The sequence below is a fragment of the Vulpes lagopus genome, chromosome 23, assembly GCF_018345385.1.
Source record: "Vulpes lagopus strain Blue_001 chromosome 23, ASM1834538v1, whole genome shotgun sequence".
Lineage (NCBI taxonomy): Eukaryota > Metazoa > Chordata > Mammalia > Carnivora > Canidae > Vulpes > Vulpes lagopus.
Window position 1 is genome coordinate 28,632,647 of NC_054846.1, and position 24,080 is coordinate 28,656,726.

The following is a 24,080-nucleotide window of genomic DNA, read 5'->3' on the forward strand; positions in this document are numbered from 1 at the left end:
ACATTACAACAGTTATAACAGTTATATTCTTATAACTATGTTTCTTATGTTCAAGAGTGTAGAGGAAAGATTGACCGTGTTAAGCAGAGCATGAAAAATATAGCAAAAATCTAAGCTGAACTTTCACCATTGAAAAATATAATGTCTGAGATGAAAAATACATTGAATGGAGGAGAAAAAGAAAAATACATTGAATGGGATTAGTAGAAGAGAAGATTTGTGAAGTTCACTACAGAGTAATAGAAGTGATTCAATATGAAACATGGGGGAAGAAAGATCAATCAATCAATCAATCAGTGAGCTGAGGAATAATTTCAAGCAGTCTAATGTATGTGTAGTTGGAGTCCACAAAGGAGAGAGGAAAAAGGAAGGGAACAGGAAAAAAAATGAATGAAAGAAAGAAAGAAAGAAAGAAAGAAAGAAAGAAAGAAAGAAAAAGGCTGTAGTTTTTCTAAATTTGATTGTAACTATAAATCCACAGATCCAAGAAGTACAACAAGCCTTAAACACAGAAACAAGAAGAAAAATATCCCAAGGCACATCATAATTAATTTGTTTAATAAGAAATAATAAAGAGAAAATCTTAAAGCAGCCAGATGAAAAAATAATTCATGATGAACAGAAGAACAAATGTAAGAATGAAACCTTTTTGACAGAAACAAAGCAAGGCAAAAAACAGTGGGGCAGGTCCTGAAAGTACTGATAGAAAAAAATTTATCAACCTACAGTTCTATACCCAGTAAATATATCTTTTAAAAATTAAGATGAAATAAATACTTTTCAGACATAGAAAAAAGTTCATTAACCAGCAGATTTTCATTACAGGAAATATTGAAAGAAGTCCGTCAGGCAGAAGAAAAATGATGTCAAATAGATATCTGGATCTATATACACAAAGGAGTGAAAATCATCAAAAGGGAAAATAAGTGGATACTTGCAAAATACTTTTTTTTCTTATTTTAAAAATCTTTTTAAAAGATAATTGAGAGACACCTGGCTTAGAGCATGTGACTCTTGACCTTGGGGTCATGAACGTTGGAGATAGAGTTTACTTAAAAAATAAAAATAAAAGATAATTGACTTGTTAGAGCAAAAATATTAATGTGTTCTGAAGTTTGTATTATATATAGAAGTCAAATGCATGACAACAATGGAGCACTGGTTGAAAGGAGGAAAGGGGACTACGGTGTTCTAAGTTTCTTATGCTATACGTGAAGTAATAAATAGTACCTAAGGATAGACTGTATTAAGTTAAGGATGTATACTATAAACTCTAAAGCAACCACTGTTTTTTTTTTTTTTAAGTTACAACTAATAAACAAAAAAGGAAATAAAAAGGACCGTAAAATTATCAATCCAATAGACAATAGAAAAAAAAGAGGAATAGAATATAAACAAAAACCAAAACCAGATTTAAACACAACCATATCAACAGTCACACTGGATGTAAATGATCTAAACACTCCAATTAAAGGCATAGGTTATCAAATTGGATGAAATTTTTTAAAAGATGCAACTGAGGAAATTCACATTTTTTTTTTTTAAGTAGGCTCCATGCTGGGAGCATGGGGTTTGAGCTCAGGACCCTGAGATCAAGACCTGAGCTAAAATCAAGGGTTGGGTACTTAACTGACTGAGCCACCCAGGTGCCCCAAGAAATTAACTTTAAATATAAAGACATAACTGGGGTGGGGTGCCTGGGTGGTTCAGTTGGTTAAGTGTCCAACTCTTGATTTCAGCTCAGATCTTGATCTCAGGGTTGTGAGATCAAGCCTACATTGGGCTCCACACTTAGTAGGGAGTCTTCTTGAGATTCTCTCCTCTTCCCTCTGCCCCTCCCACTGCTATAAATAAATAGATTAATAAATTAATAAATTAATTAAATACAAAAGCATAATTAAGTTAAAAGTAAAAGAATGGGAGGCACCTGGGTGATTCAGTGGTTGAGCATCTGCCTTTGGTTCAGGTCGTGATCCTGGAGTTTTGGGATCAAGTCCCCCATCAGGTTCCCCACAGGGAGCCTGCTTTTCCCTCTAACTGTGTCTCTGCCTCTCTTTGTGTCTCTTATGAATAAATACAATTTTAAAAAATCTTAAAAAAATAAAATAAATTTAAAAATAAAAGTAAAAGAATAGAAAAAGACATACCATGCTAACACTAATAAAAGAAAGCTTTTGGTAGTGGCTACATTATTGTTAGAAAAAGTAGATTTCAGATCAAAGCGTATTACCAGAGATAAAGAGGGACATTTCATATTGATAAAGGAGCTAACTTATCAAGAGAATATAACAATCCTAAATGTTTGTGGACCTAATAGCAAGGCTTCAGAATACATGAAGAAGAAACAAGATGAGTTGAAAAAATATAGTTGGGAGTTTTCCAGGTCTTTTTCTCTATAATTGGTAAAAGAAGTAGAGAAAATCAGTAAGGATACAGAAGATTTGATTAATACTGTCAACCAACTTAACCCAATTAATTAACATTTATATAATAGTTTACCAAATACAGTAGCATACACAATCCTTTCAAGGGCACAAGGACCATTTATCAAGATAGACCATAAAACAAATACTGATAAGTATAAAAGAATCAAATCATACAAAGTATGTTCTCTGATCACAAAAGCATTAAATCAGAAATCAATAACAGGAGGTATCAGGGAAATCTACAAATATTTAGAAATTGGATAACATACTTTTGAATAATTCATGGGTCAAAAAGGAAATGAAAAGGGAAATTAGAAAGGATTTTGATCTGAAAACACAACATATCAAAATTTATTGGATACAACTGAAGAAGTATTTGGTGGGGAGGGGAAGGCCTCAAATCAATGATCTACAGTTCTATTTTAAGAAACTAGTAAAAGAAAAAAACTAGTAAAAGAAGAGAAAATTAAATGCAAAGTAAGTAAAAGAGAGTAATAGAAGTAAAAGCAAAAATGAAATAGAAAAACACGAGAAAAATCATTGAAAGTAAAATGCTTTTTTGAGAACATGAAGATTCAAGAATTTTAAAAACCCATTAAAGAACCAATGCAGTTATGATCCTAAAGTTTCCAGTTTTAGTAAATAAGAAAACTAGACCAGAAACCATCCAAAAGACCTAATATTTCTATGTGTTTGGGTGCTTAATCATGCCTGTCTGAACCATTTTTCTTAAGAATATGAAAGATCTTGAGTGCTCTTGAAGAAAAGGAAACCATAAAACCATTTGAAATGTATTACATATTTTTACATAGGTATTTATACATATATGTGTGTGTTCATATACTTTTCATCAGGAGTGCAGAACTTGTGGTAAGAACATTTTACTTTTTTTATTCTTCCAAATCCTTTTTTTTTTTAAGATTTTATTTATTTATTCATGAGAGACACACACACACACACAGAGGCAGAGACAGAGGCAGAGGCAAAAGCAGGCTCCATGCAGGGAGCCCAATGTGAGACTCGATCCTGGGTCTCCAGGATCACATCCTGGGCCAAAGGCAGATGCTCAACCGCTGAGCCACCCAGGCATCCATATTCTTCTAAATCCTGTTCCCTATTTCATTTCTCCTTTTTAAAAATACTATTTGGAAAAATAGTTCATTCACTTATTCATTCAATGTAATCATGAAATGCTAGAATATGCCAGAGACTGTGGGACATGTGGGGGAACACAGCTGTTAGCCAGACCAACAAGATTCCTGCCCATTGAGCAGAGTCTATTATGCGATACCGACAAGTAAATACGCAATAACGTTTACTAATGTGAAAGTGCTATCATGGAAAGACAAATGCCAACAGAATCCACAAGATGGGTAATCAACTTGGATCTGAAATATTCCTCAAGCTAGTAGCTAAAAAGAATTTTTAAAAATGTGATAACTAAGTTTCTTGAGTTATTGTGATCTAATAACATGGGTGATAAAATTTTAGTTATGGAGCAATATTTAGGGTATGAGTTTGATACTAACAGAATCCCTTGACTATTATGTATCTAATATTTACTCTACTTTTTTTTTAAAAAAATTTTTTTTTAATTTTTTATTTATTTATGATAGTCACAGAGAGAGAGAGAGAGGCAGAGACACAGGCGGAGGGAGAAGCAGGCTCCATGCACCGGGAGCCTGATGTGGGATTCGATCCTGGGTCTCCAGGATCGCGCCCTGGGCCAAAGGCAGGCGCCAAACCGCTGCGCCACCCAGGGATCCCTACTCTACTTCTTATTCTGTCCATATCGTGTTAATACTCTGTTGAAAGTTTCATCTCAGAGTAAAAATAAGTCATATGGAATACTATTTTAACTAATTTTCAGTATTAGTGAGCGTCAGAAAAGAAAACATATAGGTAATTCTAACCTGTTCACAACTTTTTAAGGATCTCTCTATTAGACTTGGGCATAAGAAATGGCATAACCTAAGGTAAAAATCCAGATCCTTAGGAAAGTTTGAGGGATTCCAGGCTTAGAAAGTGTGGCAAGACCAGAGAAATGAGAAGATTCTACAGATTAGGTAGGAAAGGGCCTATGATTCATTCAGAAGCTCAGCTATGTTTTTAAATTATGGATTTCATTGAAACCACTGATTTCACTTTTGGAAATATATCTTCAGGATATTATGATAAACTTCTGCGTTTTAGTTATATAATTGTTCACTGGAATTGGTTATATTGAAAAGTTGGAGACAATCTAGATGCCTAACAACAGCAGCCTGGTTAAATAAATTATATCATATCACACAATGGATTTCTAAACAGATTTTTACATTATGTAGGAGCGTTTCTCAAACTTTATTGTGCGTCAGAATCATCTGGAAGGCTTGTTGAAACCCAGACTGCTGGGCCCCACCTCCAGAGCTTCTGATCATTCAGCCTGGTATAGGGCTCAAGAATTTGCATTTCTGGGGCACCTGGGTGGCTCAGTCGGTTGAGCACCTGACTCTTGGTTTTGGACCAGGTTACGATCTCATGGTAGTGGGGCTGAGTTCCATATCAGGCTCTGTGCTTGGCACAGAGTGTGCTTCAGATTCTCTCTCCCTCTTCCTCTCCCTCCTGGTCTCTCTCTCCCTCTCAATAAATAAATAAATAAATAGAATTTACTCTTCTAACTAGTTCCCAGTTTCATGCTGATGTTCTTGGTTTGAGGGCCACACTTTGAGAACCACTGATGTAGAGATATTTTTATTGAGTTGGAAAAAATTCACACAGTATTTTTAAGTTGAAACAAAGCTGTCAAAAAAAAAAAAAAAGAAACAAAGCTGTCTACATTATATTCTATATGTATATATACAGAAGTTTAGGTGGGAAAATATTGTGGAGTTGGTGTTATTTCTGCCTGTCTTGGGGAACTCATTGTAGATACTTAGTGTCCCCTACATTCTGAGTGACAGATTTCTCTGTAGTGAGAGTATTAATCACTGAAACATAATCAACTTTCTTAATTTGTTTTTTTTAAAACAACTTTATTTTTTTTAATTTATTTATGATAGGCACACAGTGAGAGAGAGAGGCAGAGACACAGGCATAGGGAGAAGCAGGCTCAATGCACCAGCAGCCCGATGTGGGATTCGATCCCGGGTCTCCAGGATCGTGCCCTGGGCCAAAGGCAGGCGCCAAACCGCTGCACCACCCAGGGATCCCAACTTTCTTAATTTGAAAAATAAGGTCAGGAAGTCCTGGCCAATAGCACTAACAAGCTGGAAACATCAAAACAGGCTTGATCTTAGTTCCGCTCTGGCTTTCTAACTATGTCTTGTCAGGAGCATATCTTCAGAGGCAGCCCTCAACAGAGGAACAGTGATGGGCTCATAGATACATCCTGCTCCTGATGGGTACAAAAACAGAAGTGGCTGATAGGATAGGAGGACTTCTACACTGTTTCTTACTTCATTTTAGTAGTGGCATGCAGGCTTCTTCTGGAGATGTTTGAAGAAAAACTGGGTGGGACCCAAAGGGCAACCTGCCAGAAGTTTGAAGCATCTGGATTGGCGCACTCTTTGTTTCCTGACGAAGGGTAGATCCATTTCCCAGAGTATCAGATTAAGGCGTCTCCTTTCTGGAAAAAAGATTTCATGGTTTAAATTCCCGTTCACTTTTGTGTCTGTGGCACTTTGCTGTCTCCTTTCCAGCATGCAGCCTCAGGGGTCATGATGTCCCTTCCCTGCTGATATCCGTGTGCCAACTGTGGTGTCATGCACACTGAGCACAGAGCCGCCATTCAGCTTCCACAGTCTGGGTTCAGGAAGCAAGAGACCTTCTAAGTTCCTACAAACCTTGATGGGTCTTCCTCCAGCCTTGCATGTGCTAAGCAATTCTCATGGGGAAGGGACTATATGAGGGGGTGAGGAGAGGGAACTAAGGTAAATGTCAAGGGTAAATATGTGATAGGAACAGAGAGAGCAAATAGTTGCTACCAATGTTGAGGAAAAGGAAGGGTGGGCTGCAATTTAGAGAAGTATGCTATAAGCTTTTTGGTGGAACACTTAAACTTGGTTATCACTGTGGCCTTTTCCATGCCCTTGCATTACTCTGGTTGATAATCCAGGAGGGAGCCACATTATTGGTTTTATTTAGAGTTCTTCACTGATGTATAACAGAGTGCCAGTATTTGGGGTATCATGAAAAATAAGCCCCATTTAAAACTCACAGTGGATTCAGTGTTTTTTATTTGTTTAATGATTCAAATGTAAAAATTACACTGGGATATAGGCTTTCATTAAAAGAGATATTACTTCTAGACACTGGGTGTTACATGCCACTGATGAATCACTGAACTCTACCTCTGAAACTAATAATACACTATAGGTTCATTAATTGAGGTTAAGTAAAATACTTTTGTTTTAAAAAATTAAAAAGTGGGACTCCTGGGTGGCTCAGTGGTTGAGTGTCTGCCTTGGGCTCAGGGCGTGATCCCGGGGTCCTGGGATCAAGTCCCACATCAGGCTCCCTGCGGGGAGCCTGCTTCTCTGTCCGCCTGTGTCTCTGCCTCTCTCTGTGTCTCAAAAATAAATAAAAAAGTAAAAAGTGAAAGAGATAGTACCTCTATATTGACTTTCAAGTAGGTGACATATTATTTGTTGGAAAATTTTATTCCTTATGTTGTTTTCTCCCACTTTACGTGTGAATAAATCGGGCAGAATATTGTTAAAGCTTTGGGTACAACTTTTTTCAAGTTTTGCAAGTTCAAAAATAGCTAGAAATGCAGAAACTGATTAATAATTCAGTTATTTATAACTGTTTTTATAATACAGGTTCCTACCTCTTCTCTCCTAGTGCTATAATTTGAATTCAGTGTCTGAATCCCTTTAAGACCTTGAATGCCAAGAACAATGTTATAATCAATCAATTCCTTTACCAAATGCTATAATCAATCAATTTATGTTATAACCAATTCATTTACCAAAAATTTATTGACTATTGACTGTGTGCCAGGCACTGTCCTGGGATTAGTGATTACCCTAAAGAAGTTTACTTTCTAGACTGCGAAGATGGTAAATCATTAGAGCTACCACTACAGTATGTCAATTGGGAATAAACACTAAGAACAAAAATGAGGCAAGGCTGTTATAAGGACTTTGTATTTTATTTTGAGAGAAATGGGAGGTATTTGGGTGGGGACAGAGAATCACTCCAGCTGCTGGATGGAGAGTATCCATTGAATTATCACCCCCTCCCCCAAAGTCATATTTCATTTAGGACAGTTCCACACCTGGAGATGTGATACTGCACACTTGATTCTTGCATTTTCATACTTTTAATGCAAAAATCAATTTCTAAAATTAATTTTTCTTTCCAAAGTTTACCTTAAGGAATTTTTTTCCTGGAAAACTACTATTAGATACATTCTCTCAAAATGGAAGTTTATTCAAGGCCTACTTTTAAATAATTAATTTATTTTTAAACCACTTGGCTATCAAAATATTTCCAAATAGAGTTTTAAAATATCTTTTAAAAATCAAGAGATATCTTAGAATTTTTCAGGGGAGCTTTGTCTCTCATTATATAAATTAACAAGATTGTTTGAGGTTTTGTTTGGGGTTTTTTTTTATACCATATAATCTTCATTATATGGTATAACTTAGTGTTGGCCTCCTTATAATACTGGTTTATTTTATGAGATAGCTTGGAATCCCTTTTTTATAATCATTGGTTTCCACTGGCAGTGATTTCCTCTTCCACCAGCCTCTACTCCCTCAAAGTTAACAGATCCATTAGACATGTTTTTGTACCACTCCACTCCTGGGCTCCTTTTATTACTCCCATATAATGTATAGGTACATGGACATGCCCAAAGTCCATCCCTTCTGAATCTTCCTCCCTCTGATTTCCTCCTCAAAACTAGAGTTTTCAATTGCCTTTCGAGTCTATCTATAACACACATGTTGAAAAACGGTTTTATTACTTATACTTCACATTTAACCAAAGTACTGTTAACTAACTTGATCAGCCATTTTACTCTCTATATTGGGATTTAAGGGACTTTTAACTAATTTCAGAAATCAAATCCACCCTGGAAGGACTGTACATTTACTACTAGCGAGAATCTTCCAAAAATGTGTCAGAAGCTTGGAAGCTTTCTCCAGGAAAGGAGAACCAAAGGTATTTGTAGCAACAGAGGCTCCAATTAATAATTGATTAGTCTTTGAAAGGGTCACACCTCATTTGGAAATAGAAGTACCTAGATCTTGGTTTTGCAGTCACTTCCTAATTGGTCCTCCTGCCTCTATTCTTCAGCCTTCATAATCCATTCTCTTCACAGAAGCAAGAGTTATCTTTTTAAAAAATGTAAATCAGATAGTATCACTTGGCTGCATATGACCTTCCTACTACAGTTAGAATAACTACCATGGCCTTTAAAGGACTCTCTGTCATCTGTCATGTACTGGCTCCATCCTCTTCTCTAAAAACTTCCCTTGTTTCCTGGACTTCAGTCACACTGGCCTTGTTGTTCTTTTAAAAAGCCAGGCTTGATTCAGCATCAAGGCCTTTAAACTTGCTGTTCCTTCTGCCCAGAATGCTCTTCCCAGTCTTTGCATGGCTGCCTTCATCTCAAGAGTCAGGACTCTGCTGTTTCCTCAGTTTATCCTTCTGCATCGAATAAGCAGCACACCTGTGTGATCAAGGTCTAAAAGCCTCTTACCTTATCACTTGCAGATGACAAAAGATATAAATCAAAGCAAGACTACATAGGGCAAATGAATGGGGGTTTGTATGTAGCCCTATATACTCATGGTATTTTTTTTCCTTTATAGGTTATTTTCAGAGCTTTGTCACCACCATACGATGCAGAGAACCCTTACAGTGCCAAGGTGCAGGAGCAGCTGAAAATCACCAACCTCCGTGTACAGCTGTTGAAACGACAGTCTTGTCCGTGTCAGAGAAACGACCTGACCGCAAAGCCCCAACATTTTACACATTATGCAATTTATGATTTCATTGTCAAGGGCAGCTGCTTCTGTAACGGCCATGCTGACCAATGCATACCTGTTGATGGCTTCAGACCTGTCAAGGCCCCAGGAGCATTCCACGTGGTATGTAAAACAATTCCTCACCTATGAGAAACAAACCGTGAGTTACTTTAAGCTTTTGGGCATTGGTAATCTAAGTTCCTTTAGGGCTGGTCTATGCTCATATAATGCTTCCTGTTTCTTCCTCTGTAGATTCACTCCTCCGACTCCATACTCATCCTATACAGTGCCAATTCCATCTACATTGTTTTTTAATCTTCAATTTTAGAATTATAAATAGTCAAGCATGATAGCCAGATTCCTTGGGACACGTCCATGCCAATTTTTAGTACCTTGACCTTCAGATATGAAGTGTAAGGTGAGCAGCAGGAGAGGTTGGCATAATCATATTAGTGGCATTATCACACAGGAGCCAGCTTTTACAGTCAATGAGGACCATTGTTGAGTAGATTTTAAAGTGGAAAAAACAAGAACCTCAGTTTAATGCCTAGTATATTTTGCTGTCCAGCAAAATAGAAAGATAATGATTCTCCGCTGTGAGGAGTGGACTGACCCCCTCTTACCCTCAGCCATACTTAAACTCTCTTTCCTCTGGGTTCACACATCTCCTCGTGCTTTCCTCTGAACTTTTACTATTCTGCATCTCCTGAGAGATCACAAACTTCTGAGGACAGGGACTACATAATCTTTGTATCCTCAGGACAGTGTGTTACCTGAACCAGGACTAGTGTTTGGTAAGGTGTTGGACTGAATGATAGCAACAGAGGAATAGAAAAATGATGAAAAATTACTGTCATTGTCCTCACATCACCTTCTTCCAAAAGAACAGAAAGAAAGAAAGAAAGAAAGAAAGAAAGAAAGAAAGAAAAGAAAGAAAGAAAGAAAGAAAGAAAAAGAAAGAAAGAAGAAAGAAAGAAAGAAAAAAAAGGACACAAAGTGGCTCAGACAGCAAGTTCCTTATTGGGACGCACCCAGAACAATGGCTAGGGATGAGGCAAAGAGAAGGCAAATAGGAGAGCGCTCCAATTTTTATTTTTATTTTTTTTATTTATTTTTTTTTAAATTTTTTTATTATTATTTATTTATGATAGTCATACAGAGAGAGGCAGAGACAAGGCAGAGACAAGGCAGAGACACAGGCAGAGGGAGAAGCAGGCTCCATGCAGGGAGCCCGACGTGGGATTCGATCCCGGGTCTCCAGGATCGCGCCCTGGGCCAAAGGCAGGCGCCAAACCGCTGCGCCACCCAGGGATCCCCAATTTTTAAATGTTATACTTTGCTCTGATACTTCTGATCAAAGCAAAAAATAAATAAAAATGTAAAGACTTCCAATTATCCTTGCTTCATTTTCTAGCGAGTAGACTACTACATTTGTCTTTTCTCCCAGCCCTAATAGAGGACAGGGACATAAGGGACTGTGAACCAGTTAGCTAGCAGAACAGTTTGTATTTACAGGGCTAAGTCTCTGGGGTGCAGGACAGCTTTGGGGTAACTAAAATGACTAGGGCAGTGGCCAGTGTTTCAAAAACAGAAAAACAATGCTATTGCTCTAGAAGCAAAGCTGAGGCTCCAAAGTTAGAGAAAATGCAGCACTCACCCAACAAACACAGACTAGTTTGCAGACACTAATGCATCTTTGAGCTAACATTGCTACAAATAAGGATGGAATAATTTGTAATACCTAAGTTAATGGGATTCGGTTAATACTCAAATAGAAAATAATGCATTTATTCTAGAGATGTGTCTATCTACAAGATTGTAAACTAGAAAGTTTGTGTGAGGTAGAATGCCAATATTTCAGTGAACAGGAGAGTGAAAGGAGAGCACGCAGGCTGCAATGGACTGACTGTTTGTGTCCCTCCAAAATTCGTATGTTGAAAACCTAATCCCAATGTGATGGGGTGTGGAGGTGGGGCCATTGGGAGGTAATTAGGTCATGAGAGTAGAGCCCTCATGAATGGGATTAGTGGCCTTCAGAGACCAGAGAGCTAGCTAGCTCTCTTTCTGCTGCGTGAGGATACAATGAGCAGGCTGCAGTCTGTGACCCAGAAGAGGGTCTTTGCGAGAACCCAACCCTGCTGGCACCCTGACCTTAGACTTCCAGTCTCCAGTACTGTGAGAAATAAATTTCTTATGTTCATGAGCCACAAGATGTTCAGGGTATAAAACCTGGAAAAGTGCAAGCTGAAGACCAACTGCTCTGGCCACATGGGCCACCTGAACACTGTGGCTGTCTCTCCAGATGACTTCCTCTGTGCTTCTGGAGGCAAGGGTGGCCAGGCCATGCTGTGGGACCTCAACTAAGGCAAGTACCTTCATACACCCATACACCCAACATACCCAATGTTGGGGACATTGTCAATGCTCTGGGATTTGGCCCCCACCACCACCGGCTCTGTGCTGCCACGGGCCACAGCATCAAGATCTGGGACCTGAAGGGCAAGATCATTGTAGATGAGCTGAAACAAGAAGTTATCAGGAGCAGCAGCAAGTCAGAGCTGCCCCAGTGCACCCCTCTGGCCTAGTCTTCTAATGACCAGGCTGTTTGTTGACTACACAAACAACCTGGTATAGATGTGGCAGGTGACCATCAGCATCCCTTAGAAATATATGCCAGAGCTTTAGAAATTAAAAAATGGCTTTCTGACTTAAAAAATTTCTTTATTAAAAAATTCCAAAAAAAATAAATAATTCCATAAGGGATAAATACACAGAGTTGCCAGAAACTTTTGCAAAAGTCTTAAGATATAACTATTCTATACAGTCTTCTGCAAGCAAGAAAACCGTCAGCCTGACCTCGTTGTGGGCACCTGTAGCCCTCTACTCCATTCTGGCACTACAGACTGAACCTCTTCTTCCACCTTGGCATTGTGGCACTCCAGCAGGGTCCTATCCAAAATCACCATCACCTTCCACCCCAACCTCACCACTTGGCCTCTGCAAGAGTCAGCCCCTGATGAGCCCACATGGAGATGTGGCCCCCAGATCCCATTCTGGGAGTCACAAAAGCCTATGAGACATCAGCAGTAAAAAAAGAAGATTCTGGTAGAGGGTGCCAACCAGTATAATGGGAAGCCTTACATCCTTCTCGTGTCTGAAAGGCAGAAACCCGGATTGCTGCAAAAAATTTGGATAAAGAATATCTGCCCATTGCAGGACTGGCTGAATTTTGCAAGGCATCGATAGAACTAACCCTGAGTGAGAATAGCAAATTGTTGAAAATTGGCCAGTACGTCACTGTGCAGACCATTTCTGGAACTGAGGCCTTAGAGATCAGAGCTAGTTTTCTGTAAAGATTTTTAAATTTCAGCCAAGATGTTTTTCCGTACAAACCATCAGACACATTGGCATGCAGCTACAAGGTTATAAATACTATGACCCCAAGACTTGGGCCTTTGACTTCATAGGCATTAGCAAGGACATTTCAAAAATGCCAGAGTAAAGTGTTATTTTGCACACGTCTGCCCACAATCCCGTGGGAGTGGACCCTCATCCTGAGTAATAGAAGGAAACAGCAAGAGCAATGAAAAAAAAGAATCTCTCTACATTCTTTGACATGGCCTACCAAGGCTTTGCCAGTAGTGATGTAACAAAGATGCCTGGGCTGTGCAGCACTTCACTGAAGAGGGCATTAATGTTTGTCTCTGCCAATCCTATACCAAGAACATGGGCTTCTATGGTAAGCAAATGGGAGGCTTCCCTGTGGTCTGCAAAGATGCTGATGAAGCCAGAGGGGTGGAGTCACAATTGAAGACCTTGATCCATCCTGTGTATTCCAGCCCTCCTCTCAGTGGAGCTCAGGTTGCCTTGACCATTCTGACCAGCCTGGATTTTCAAAAACAATGGTTGCAGGAAGTGCAAGTCATGGCCAACTGCATCATTAGCATGCAGAATCAGCTGGTCTCCCACCTCAAAAAGAAAGACTTCTCCCACAATGGGCAGCACATCCCTGACCAGATTGGCATATTTTGTTTCACAGAGCTAAAGTCTGAACAGGTGGAGCAGCTGACCAAGAAGTTCTCCATCTACATGACAGAGGTCAGCTACATCTCTATGGCAAGAGTCATCTTAGACAACTGGGCTGGCTATCTTGCTCATGACATTTACTAGATCACCAAGTGATTTCCCTGATGAGAGGGAACAGAAGCAACTGTCTTGTCTTCAGCCTCTGAACTTGTGAGATTCACAGGATGAGGGAGGGTGGGAGTGATGAGTGGATCATTTCTTTCAACCACAGTGATTAAATACGTTTCTCAGAAAAGAACATGTAATTAAATGGGACAGAGGAATCTGTAGCTGGTGTCTGAAACTATGTGGCTTGAAACCAAACTCTCCCCCATCTTTTTATACATAACTTTTCTGAAATAGTCACCATCTACAAGGAAGACATCTCCTTATAAAACCCTTTAATCATGCCATTGCAGTACTGCAGAAGTTTTATGAAGCACCTTATGATGTTGACAGTTCCTCTGTGGACCCAGCGTGAGACATAGCCCTTGTGAGAGGCTTTGTGAGAGACCTAGTCCTAACATTAATGGTCAGCCTGTTTGCCTGTGATTGAGCAGTCTTATCAACAGACCATATTAACTGAAATCCAGGGTGTTTTATGAAAACCAGGGTCTGCTGCCACTGCATCAAGGAAAATAAAAGATGCTGTTTCCTGTCTTGTTCAAGAAGAAAAGAAAGAAGTTTCTCTTTTATAATGCCTCCAGGCATTTTAATGCTCCTCTCTTTTCCCTTATCCCTGCTGCTCTTTTCCTGAGACATGAAGATCTATGGCTAGCTTCAATTTTCAACTTGTACTACTGCTTGATTGGCCATCTACCCCATCTCCTCAGGATTTATTTATCTGAAGAATGAAGGACATAATTTGCTATTCATCCCATAACCTCATCTTTCTCAGCAAAGAATAGTGAGAGTAGGCAACTACACCTTATTTCAGCATCTTTTTGGGGGATAATTTAAATATCTCCTGCTGGGTTGTTGTCTCTGCCCAGTGGGACCTCATCCTTCCATTCAGTGTGGTTGGGCAGTCTCTCATCTCACATCATGAGTCAGGCAATGCAGGGTTATACCAGGAAAGAGGATATTCTTGACCTCGGTCTTAACCTTTGTGTGTTGCCAGCTGGGCTCAGGCTTCATCTTCTGGAAAGATAACAACCATCTGCTATAGTCATGTAGATTTATTGCAGCCTGGGTTCTCTGTTATAATAAAGTTACTGTTGGACCTCACTCCCTGCCCCCCAAAAGAAAACTGTTAGCCTATAGAAAAGAGCTGGTTAACCAAGTGAAGGGGATTATTTAGTAAGTGTTTTTTCATTTTTTAAAAACTTTGTTGGGCAGCCTGGGTGGCTCAGTGGTTTAGTGCCACCTTCAGCCCAGGGCTTGATCCTGGAGACCTGGGATCGAGTCCCACATCAGGCTCCCTGCATGGAGCCTGCTTCTTCCTCTGCCTGTGTCTCTACCTCTCTCTCTTTGTGTGTCTCTCTCATGAATAAATTCTCATATGTGTGTGTCTCTCATCCAATTCTCATATGGATTTCAGCAGCAGTGGTGGTAGCCCCTAGTATTATAACTACAGCATGTGCCAAAACTAGGCAAGACTAAGTGAAACTTAGAGCCATGGCAGGGTAAGGGATAAGAAACAGGCTAAGTGGTTAAGGGTATTTTGGCTTCCAGGAATCCAGTCCAATGAATATTCTTGTCGTCTTTACTCTCTTAAAATATTTTTTTTAATTTTTATTTATTTATGATAGGCACACAGTGAGAGAGAGAGAGAGAGAGGCAGAGACACAGGCAGAGGGAGAAGCAGGCTCCATGCACCGGGAGCCCGACGTGGGATTCGATCCCGGGTCTCCAGGATCGCGCCCCGGGCCAAAGGCAGGCACCAAACCACTGCGCCACCCAGGGATCCCTATTTTTTGTTTTTTAAGCCATAAGTAATTGGACCAGCAGAGGTTTATGGTTGGAAACGGGAATAGTTCTAGGTTCAGATTTTTCCATCCCTAAGCTTAAGTGTATTTTACTTTTATGTGTTTTTTTCTGGATTATAAAGAGCTGATATTAAATTCAGGCATGGTTGCCTTTTATAAATGTGATGTTCCTATTCCCATACTTGCTCAGGTGAGCAAACTGCACATTAAGAGCATAGTCTTTTGGCTAATTACTAACATGGCCATATGGTCAATTGTCCTGCTACATTTGTACGAACACTATTCATTTTACATATGCTGCTCTAAATTACGGGATTTGTAAACTGTGCCTGCACAATGGAAGGTTGCCTCTTGAGAAATGCTATTCTTTTACTAGTCAACTTGTGATAGGCATGTGTATATAAATCTAACTACCTTTAGCACAGCTTTTATTTATAGGAGTCATTCTCAGTATGGTCCTGAACCAGCAGCACCAGCATTACCTGGGAACTTGTTAGAATTACTTCTCAGGCCCTACCCCAGACCTGCTGAATCAGAACCTCTAGAGATGGGGCCCAGGTGATTTCAGTGCTTGCTAAAGTTTGAGCACTGCTGCTTTATAGACTATGCCCATTCATCTACAGCTCATATTGTTGTCAGGATGAGTGATTAATTAACGAAGTCTGATTCTGTGGGCTAGAATTTTTAATGGCTGATAATAGATAATTAATGGAAATGACACACTGTTTCTCAGGCTATCTAAGATTTTAGGGTCAATTCTTTCTATGGGAGAGGGGAGCAGAAAAAGGCACAAAGTGGTGGTACAAGCTAGCAGTTTAAATTACCTTGAAACACTCCTCCTGTGTCTTCTCCATGCTTCCTTCTTCATGCTTCCCCCTCTTCCCAGGACCTTCCATTTATTCTTTACCATTTCCATTTTCCCTCATCTGTTCATTTTACCGGAAGGCAGAACAGTGCAGTGATTAAGACCCTAGCTTTGGAATCAGATCTGGATTTGATTCACTACGGCATTTGCTAAGCTACTCAGTCTCACTGAACCTCAGTTTCCCAAGAAAATAAGATCTACTTGATATAGTTACTGTGAGGATTTGAGTTATGATAGCCAGTGCCTGGCATATAGTAGCCACTATTGACGTTACTGTTACTATATTACATGACCTCAGCCACTTCTACTACTTCTCCCACATATACTTCTTCCCCAATAACAACAAAAATAAATTATAGCTGATGTGCTGTTTGACATGTTTACAAGGATAGGGGTTTTGTGACAAGGAAAACTGTACTTTGACTCCAGCCTACTGGGATCCCAGACATTATGTGAAAAGGACATCTTAAGCTTTTTCTCTTTGCAGCTGGAGAGGACTATGCAGTTCTCCTTTTTCCTAGCAGCTGGTGATTTTACAGCTGTTGGATGATGGATGGTAATGAGAAGGCACATGGAACATTTCATTGTTTTACTAACATATCACCCATTGGATAACACGGAAGCCTTAGGATACCATGAAGAATTGTTTAGATGAAAAAAAAAAAAGAATTGTTTAGATGCCTTGTGCTAGGGTATTATACTATATGTTGGCAAATCAAACTCCAATTAAAAAAATATACAAAAATAAATAAATAGATAAAAAAGATGCCTTGTACTATACTTGTTAAGGTGGATTTTTCTTTTTCTAATCAGAAACTCATTATATAAAAGAGGATCAATATTTTAACAGGAGTATTCTAAATCTAATAGTAAAACGTTGAAACCATATGTAGAGCCAGAAAATGGGATTTGTGGAAAATGTTACTTAGCTACCTAGCTGTGTAAGGCAAGTTTTAGAATTATTCATATAGTTTCATTACAAAAGATTTTCTCATCTGAATCTGAATACATTTAATCATACATTTATGTTTGCATATCTCATATATCAAGTTTTATATGGTCAGAATAGATTTAAGACCACATTTTTCATCTTCTTTAAAATTTTTTTTTTCAAGGCCAAAAGGTCTAATTAGAAAGCTCTTGACTATTCAGGATATTAAGGAAAAGAACAAGGGCTTAAAAACAATTAATAAGGGCAGAAGCAATCCCAATCATTTGTCACATTAGGCTCTGGAGGGAAGAGTAATCCTATCACCAAAATGGTGCACAGTGTTGTCTTCCAAATATTAATAAACTGTTAAGCCAACCAATTTGATACAGTTAGTGTGAAATTATCCTTAATCCATTTCAAGGGCTTGACTTTCTAATTTCATTTTCCTGTGTGTTACTATGTTATAGCTTTGCCATTAGTCCCTTGGCAATGAGTAACCACAGATGCCATCGAAGGTGTACAGAATGTTGATTATACTTCATTTAAATACCTTGTGTTTTCTAGAAGGGCAAGCCAGTAAAATATGTTCATGGCTGGAAATTGTTAGTGTTTTGACTATAAAACTTCCCAATGAATCTAGCCTTATTTTCTCTTGAGACAATAAGATATACCTTCTCTTACTGGCAAAAGTTGCCTGAGATTATTCTTTTCTATTTGATGACCAGGAAACCAGAAGACTTCAGAATTGGACGCATTACAAAACAATTTTTCATTAATAAAAGAATTACGTATGGGGTTTCTTTCAGAGGTTCCCCTAGAGCATTTAAATATTTATTTGTAGGCCTTTGACTATTTCACAGAAAGGTTAAATGAAACAACTGAAAGCTAAATTGTTGGTGTCAGAGCTGACATTTCTGAAAGTGAAATATTAGCCAATAGAAAAGTAAAGTTGGTTCTCCAAAATATCATATATGTTCATTCAACTTTTCATGAACATGCTTTGCAGAAAGTGAAACATCTATATTTAGGTCAAAATTAGAGCAATGACAAGATACAAAAATAAGTCTCTTTAACAAGGTTGAGCTGCTAGCATTAATTTGGAGAGAAATTTACTCTTCAGATATTCAAGGCATATTCTACATTGAAAATTTTTCTTATGAATATTGCCCTTTCAGTGTAGCATTTTTATATCCATCCCACAGATAGCAGGGAGATCTCTGGGTCTGCAAGGCCTAGTCTTGCAGTTTCACTGCTAATATAATGGCGGGGAGGTGCGGGGGGAGAGATACATGGAAAGAGAAAAGCTGAGGTTACAGATAGATATCTCACTTCTGGTTCACAACCCCAGGACTCCTTTCTCTGTGGTATTTCATTTGTGTCTTGCCAATTTTGTAAGAGCTGGAAATGTACTTCAATTTGTCCTAAAACAATTACATTCAGGAGAAGATAAAATGTAATTTAAATCCTTATTCATTCTTACAAGAATTTTTAGTCACCAGACACATAAGGTTAAAATACACACACACACACACACACACACACACACACACACACACACACACAATATCACAATCATTCCATAATAGAGAGACAATTCACAGCTATTTCAAATCGGAAAACTAGGTCTGTTAATTTTGACACTCGAAACCTTAACACTATAATTGAAATTACAGTTGTATTATATCTTAGCAATGCAAATATCTTAGTGGAATAAAATAGTACATGTGTGGGGAGATGGAAAGACTATATTGTATTTATTAGCTCATAATAAGATTTTTTTAGCCATATGGAATTCTGATGTCTTTTAGCTCTGTTCTCTAGCTCTAGACAGAAATAAAAAACAGAGAAAATTATCGTTTCAAAAACTAAAATGTATATTTAGCCTTAAAAGAGCTCGCAAATTAGAAATGGAAAAATGATTACATTTGTTCCACTGTTAAATATTTTATATATAATATGAACAACTGTGGAGTTTATAAGAGTAAACACTGATCAGGTGTCCTTTGCCTTTTAGTTTTGCATCTCTGAGGGTACCACTAACAGACATGCAATTTAGCTAGCTCAGTCAGCTCTCAGAATTCCTGAAGGGCAGAGGTTTCTTTATTTCCCAGATAAGGCACTGGTAGGCATTAAAATTAAAGAGAAAGTGGAATCCTAGTATTTCCATAGTTTAGAATGCTGAGAAGAGGCTAAAGATTGTAGTTGTTTGTAGCATATATATCTTGCAATTTTTCTTTGAAATTTAATTCAATTCTCATGTGTAAAGAAAAGGGAACTTAACTCTGGGATTACACAGGAGTAGTAGAGCAGTGAAGAGACTTGTGTTCCAAACTGTGCCACCTAATCTTGCTAACATAAAGGCAAGGGATTATAACCTATTTTATCAAACAATTAGGTCATTAGTGACCTTGAAAACAGAACTCCAGTCATTCTTCAGGCCTCCCACAGTCCCCTGTACTGTTCGTGATTAAAACACTTACCTTACCATATTGTAATTATTTTCTTACATATCCAGCTTTCTCTATCTGCTAAACTACTTGTTTCTTTCATGGCCAATACTGGAACATTCACAGTGTCTAACATAATAAGTTCAAAAAGTTTTGGGTCGATAGATGAACTAAATTGATGGCATTTTAAAAGAGATTCATCTCAGTAATGTCAATAATATTAATAATAATGACTTCTTGATTGTGTCACTTTTCGACACACATTCTTTCTTTTAATCCTCAAACAAACCATGGAGCTGTTATTATTACCTTATGGTATAGGTAGGACATTGTGTCTTGTTACTAAGGAACTTCTCCAAGATTATTGAGAGCAGGGATCTAATTCCAAAATTTATTCTCTTTATATCACATTTACGCCATAATGCTAAGGAAAAATCTCAGAACTCTTCAGTAGAGTTTCATCTATATTAAACTGCTTATTTTTTTCACTGTGATGATTATTGTGGTCTTTTTAAAGCAATAAGATAAAGACTTTTTAGCATCATCTTGAGGAAAGGAAATCCTTTCAAACAAGCTCTGTAAGTAAATATAATTATACAAATACTATGAGTGTCAGGTGGATTACTGCACCTTTGATCCACGGTCACATTTCTTCAGAGAATAAATTATCTTCAGTATTTTTCTTTAATTATTTATTTCTTAAAATTGAGGCAAAGGAGAAAACATAACACATAGTGAGATCATTTCTGATATTGCCATTATTTTTCTTAAAATTTTTTCAGAATATAGATGACATAAAATGTTTTGGGGGACTGTTTTTTATTGAAGTTCATTTACCAACGTTTAGTATAACACCCAGTGCACATCCCATCATATACGCTCCTCAGTGTTCATCACTTAGTCATCCCATCCCCCCGCCCGCCTCCCCTTCCACTACCCCTTGTTTCCCAGAGTTAGGAGTCTTTCATGTTTTGTCACGCTCCCTAATTTCTGTGGGACTTTTTTAATGTGATTTTCTTGATGGCACAGAAAAAAATTATAATAGAAATTCATATCTCTATCTATATTGAATTTTATTCTTTTAAAATTTTGGGGGGGTTATATTGAATTTTAACTTTAAAATTCCATTCTAACCTTAATTTACTTTTTTTTCTTAATATAAAAATCTTTAATTTTTAATTTTTCAATCATAAAACATTGGTTAAAATTAATACAGCAACCAAAATATTTACAAAGTGACTAATATGTCACTAAGTTAACCTGCTACATTTAGTTGCTAAAGAAACTGATGTCATGAGGGACCTGTGAATCTGTCCACTGTTCCTCTGGTTCTTCAGATTACAATGGGATTGAGATGGCTTTGCCAGGAAATTAAACTGTTATCATTCAATACATTGGAAGCAAGATCCTACTCTCTGTGTGTTAGATATTAGATAATTATAATGTTTAAAATGTTTATATCAGTCTAACACAGTAATACCTGCTCGAATGGAATGCTCAGAGACCAAAGAGTTTCTGCAGCATGAAAGTATCTTATAACAGTTTTTAAATAAGATTTCAACATCTTGTATAGCCATTTTTGCATAAATTGTAGGACATGAAGAACAGAATAATAAAAGTTATAGATATTAAGAGATGAGGTACCTTAATATGTCAACTATCCCTCAACTTAATTTATTATACTAGATTTTCAAAAAGATTGCTTTTCAAATTCTCCAACACCTTTATATTATGAAAGTTTTTCCTTTTTAATCAAAATAAACCCTTAAAATATTTTTGTCTGGACATTGTTAACCCAGCTGTGACTGATGCACTATTTTTTCAAACTATTAAAATGAACAGTTATACTTCCCTAGGAAGGAAACAGAAGAGTAGTATATTCTTGGCTATAAAGTTTTATTCCAGTAAAAAAAAATAGACGACTGCATATCTTAAGATTGAGGATTGGATTAACAGAAAATCAACCAATGTAAGACACCATAACAATAGAAGATAAAAACTGCATGCTCATTTCAATGGATGTTGACAAAATCCAACATCCTTTCCTGACTAAAAAGTAAAAAATTCAACAAAGTATATATAGAAGGGTACTTACTCAACATTATGAAGGGCATCTATGAAAATTCCAGTTAACATCATACTTAATGGTGAAAAACTGAATGCTTTTCCCCCAAAGATAAAAAATAAAGCAAAGATGTCTGCTCTCACAACTTCTATTTATTATTGTACTGGAGGCAATAAAAAGAAACAAAAGGGATCCAGATCTGAAGGAAGAAGTAAAACTATCTCTGTACACTGATGACATGATTTTATATGTAGAAACTCCTAAGAATACACACACACACACACACACACACACAACAACAACAACAACAGCCAAAACAACTGTTAGGGCTCATAAACAAGTTTAGCAAAGTTGCAGGATATAAGATTAATAATATGTAAAAACTATTATATTTCTATACACTACCAATGGACAGTCCAAAAATAAAATCAAGAAAATAATTCCATTTATAATAGCATCAAAAAAAAAGAATAAAATACTTCAGAATAAATTTAACCTAAGTACAAGATTTGTATATTGAAAACTCTAAAGCATTCTTGAAAGAAATTAAAGATCTAAATAAAAGGAAAAACATCCTGTTTTCACGGATTGGAAGGTTTAATTTTGCTAAGATGGAAATAGTCCCCAAATTGATATGGATTCAGTGAAATCCCTATCAAAATTCCAACTGCCTTTTTTGCAGAAATGGACAATCAGAATTTATATGAAAGGGCAAGGACCATGAACAGCCAAAATAATTTTGAAGAACAATGAAGTTGGAGGGCTCACACTTTCCAATTTCAAAACTTACTACAAAGCTACAATAATAGCAAAACAGTATGCTACTGGCGTAAGGATAGACATATAGATTAACAAGATAGAGGGCCCAGAAATAAATCTAGGTATCTATGGTCAGCTGGTTTTCTCTAACAAAGATGTCCAGATTATTCAGTGGAAAAAGAAGACTCTTCAATAAATGGCACTGGGACAACTGGATAACCACATGCAAAATAATGAATTTGGAGCCTTTTCTTATACCATATACAAAAATTTACCCAAAATGTTTCAAAGACTTAACTGTAGACTGATAATTATAAAACTCTTAGAAGGAAACAGACATAAGTCTCTGTGACCTTGCATTAGGAAATGGTTTCTTAGGTTTGACACCAAAAGCACAAAACAACAAAAGAAAAAATAAATTGGACTTCATCAAAAGTAATAATCTTTGTGCATCAAAAGATACTATTGGGGTACCTGGCTGGCTCAGTCAGTGGAACATGTGACTCTTGATCTCAGGGTTGTAAGTTTGAGCCCCATGTTGGGTGTGAAGATTACTTAAAAATAAAATCTTAAAAAAAAAAAAAAAAGATACTATCCCAAAAGTGAAAAGAAAAGAGGGGAAGACACTGGTCAATGAGGAGGACCCTAGGCTTGCCTTGTCCCATAAATATAATTAGATAAGTATCAAATCATCCTAAATACCCCAGAAATTGACCTGAAGATGTAGAATAAACTCCACAACTAAAAGTAGAGAAGAGGCCACATCGAAGAAGGTAGGAAGTGTGGAGACTAGGTTTGAGAGAGAAACAGATCTCATGGCCAGTACAGTGGGGAGGGAGGCTTGGTTGTAGAGAAGGGCAAGAAACATACTAGCACACCAGGGGAGTGCACAAGGAAGGGAACCCTCATAGCAATTGGCTTGGAAAGAGAGAGGGACTGAATTTCATGAGTTCTTGCAACCAGTGGGGCTTCAAGCCTGGACTTTTAAAAGTCAGCTGGCTTGGTTCAGGGAGAGCCTCTCAGGCACTGAGACTGCTTTTGGAGAGAAGGCAGGTCAAATAGCCTTGGACATACAGTGTGGAAACATCAATCTAAAGGGCTCCTGGGCACACATTGGGGAGGTTATTTATTTATCCCCGAGCATGTCCCAGAGAGGCAGTGTTCACAGAGAGACCCCTCTGGGAAAAAAAGGAACTGTCAGGTGCCATCCACCCCTACCCCCACCATAAGTACAGGGCCATCTGTGGAAATCAGTGCAGCATCAACACTCACTACTTAACTTGCTTACACCCAGCCCTGCCTCTCCCCCAGCCCCCATTCCCCATTCTCTGGTGGAACTACCTTTCTCAGTCACACTTGCCTCAGGACCAGCATGGCAGGCCTTCTCCCTGAGAAAACCAGCACAGACTCCTGCTCATTAAATCTGGCAATTTTGCAGGGCCTTGGTTCCCATAGCAGTGGTGACAGATCTCATTTCACAAACTGATCAGAGCACACCTAGTTAAAATGTGCCACATTCAGGCCAGGGACCAAACACTGGCCACAATAGACAAAAAGAGCCTCAGCAGACAACTAGTGTGAAGGATAAAATGGCCAGGACACAACAGCAGAACATATACAGCACATATTGGAGAC

General features: G+C 38.0%; 1 protein-coding gene and 1 pseudogene across 5 annotated transcripts in view; both read left to right on the forward strand.

The window, feature by feature from the left end:
* Positions 1–24,080, forward strand: part of NTN4 (netrin 4) — a 124,242-nt gene that overhangs the window by 33,990 nt on the left and 66,172 nt on the right. For all 5 annotated transcript variants that reach the window (XM_041738563.1, XM_041738559.1, XM_041738560.1 and 2 more), the window contains exon 3: positions 9,230–9,508. In XM_041738563.1, coding sequence (XP_041594497.1) covers positions 9,230–9,508 — 279 coding nt within the window. The remainder of the gene's footprint in view (positions 1–9,229; positions 9,509–24,080) is intronic.
* LOC121481286 lies at positions 12,191–13,567 on the forward strand (annotated as a pseudogene).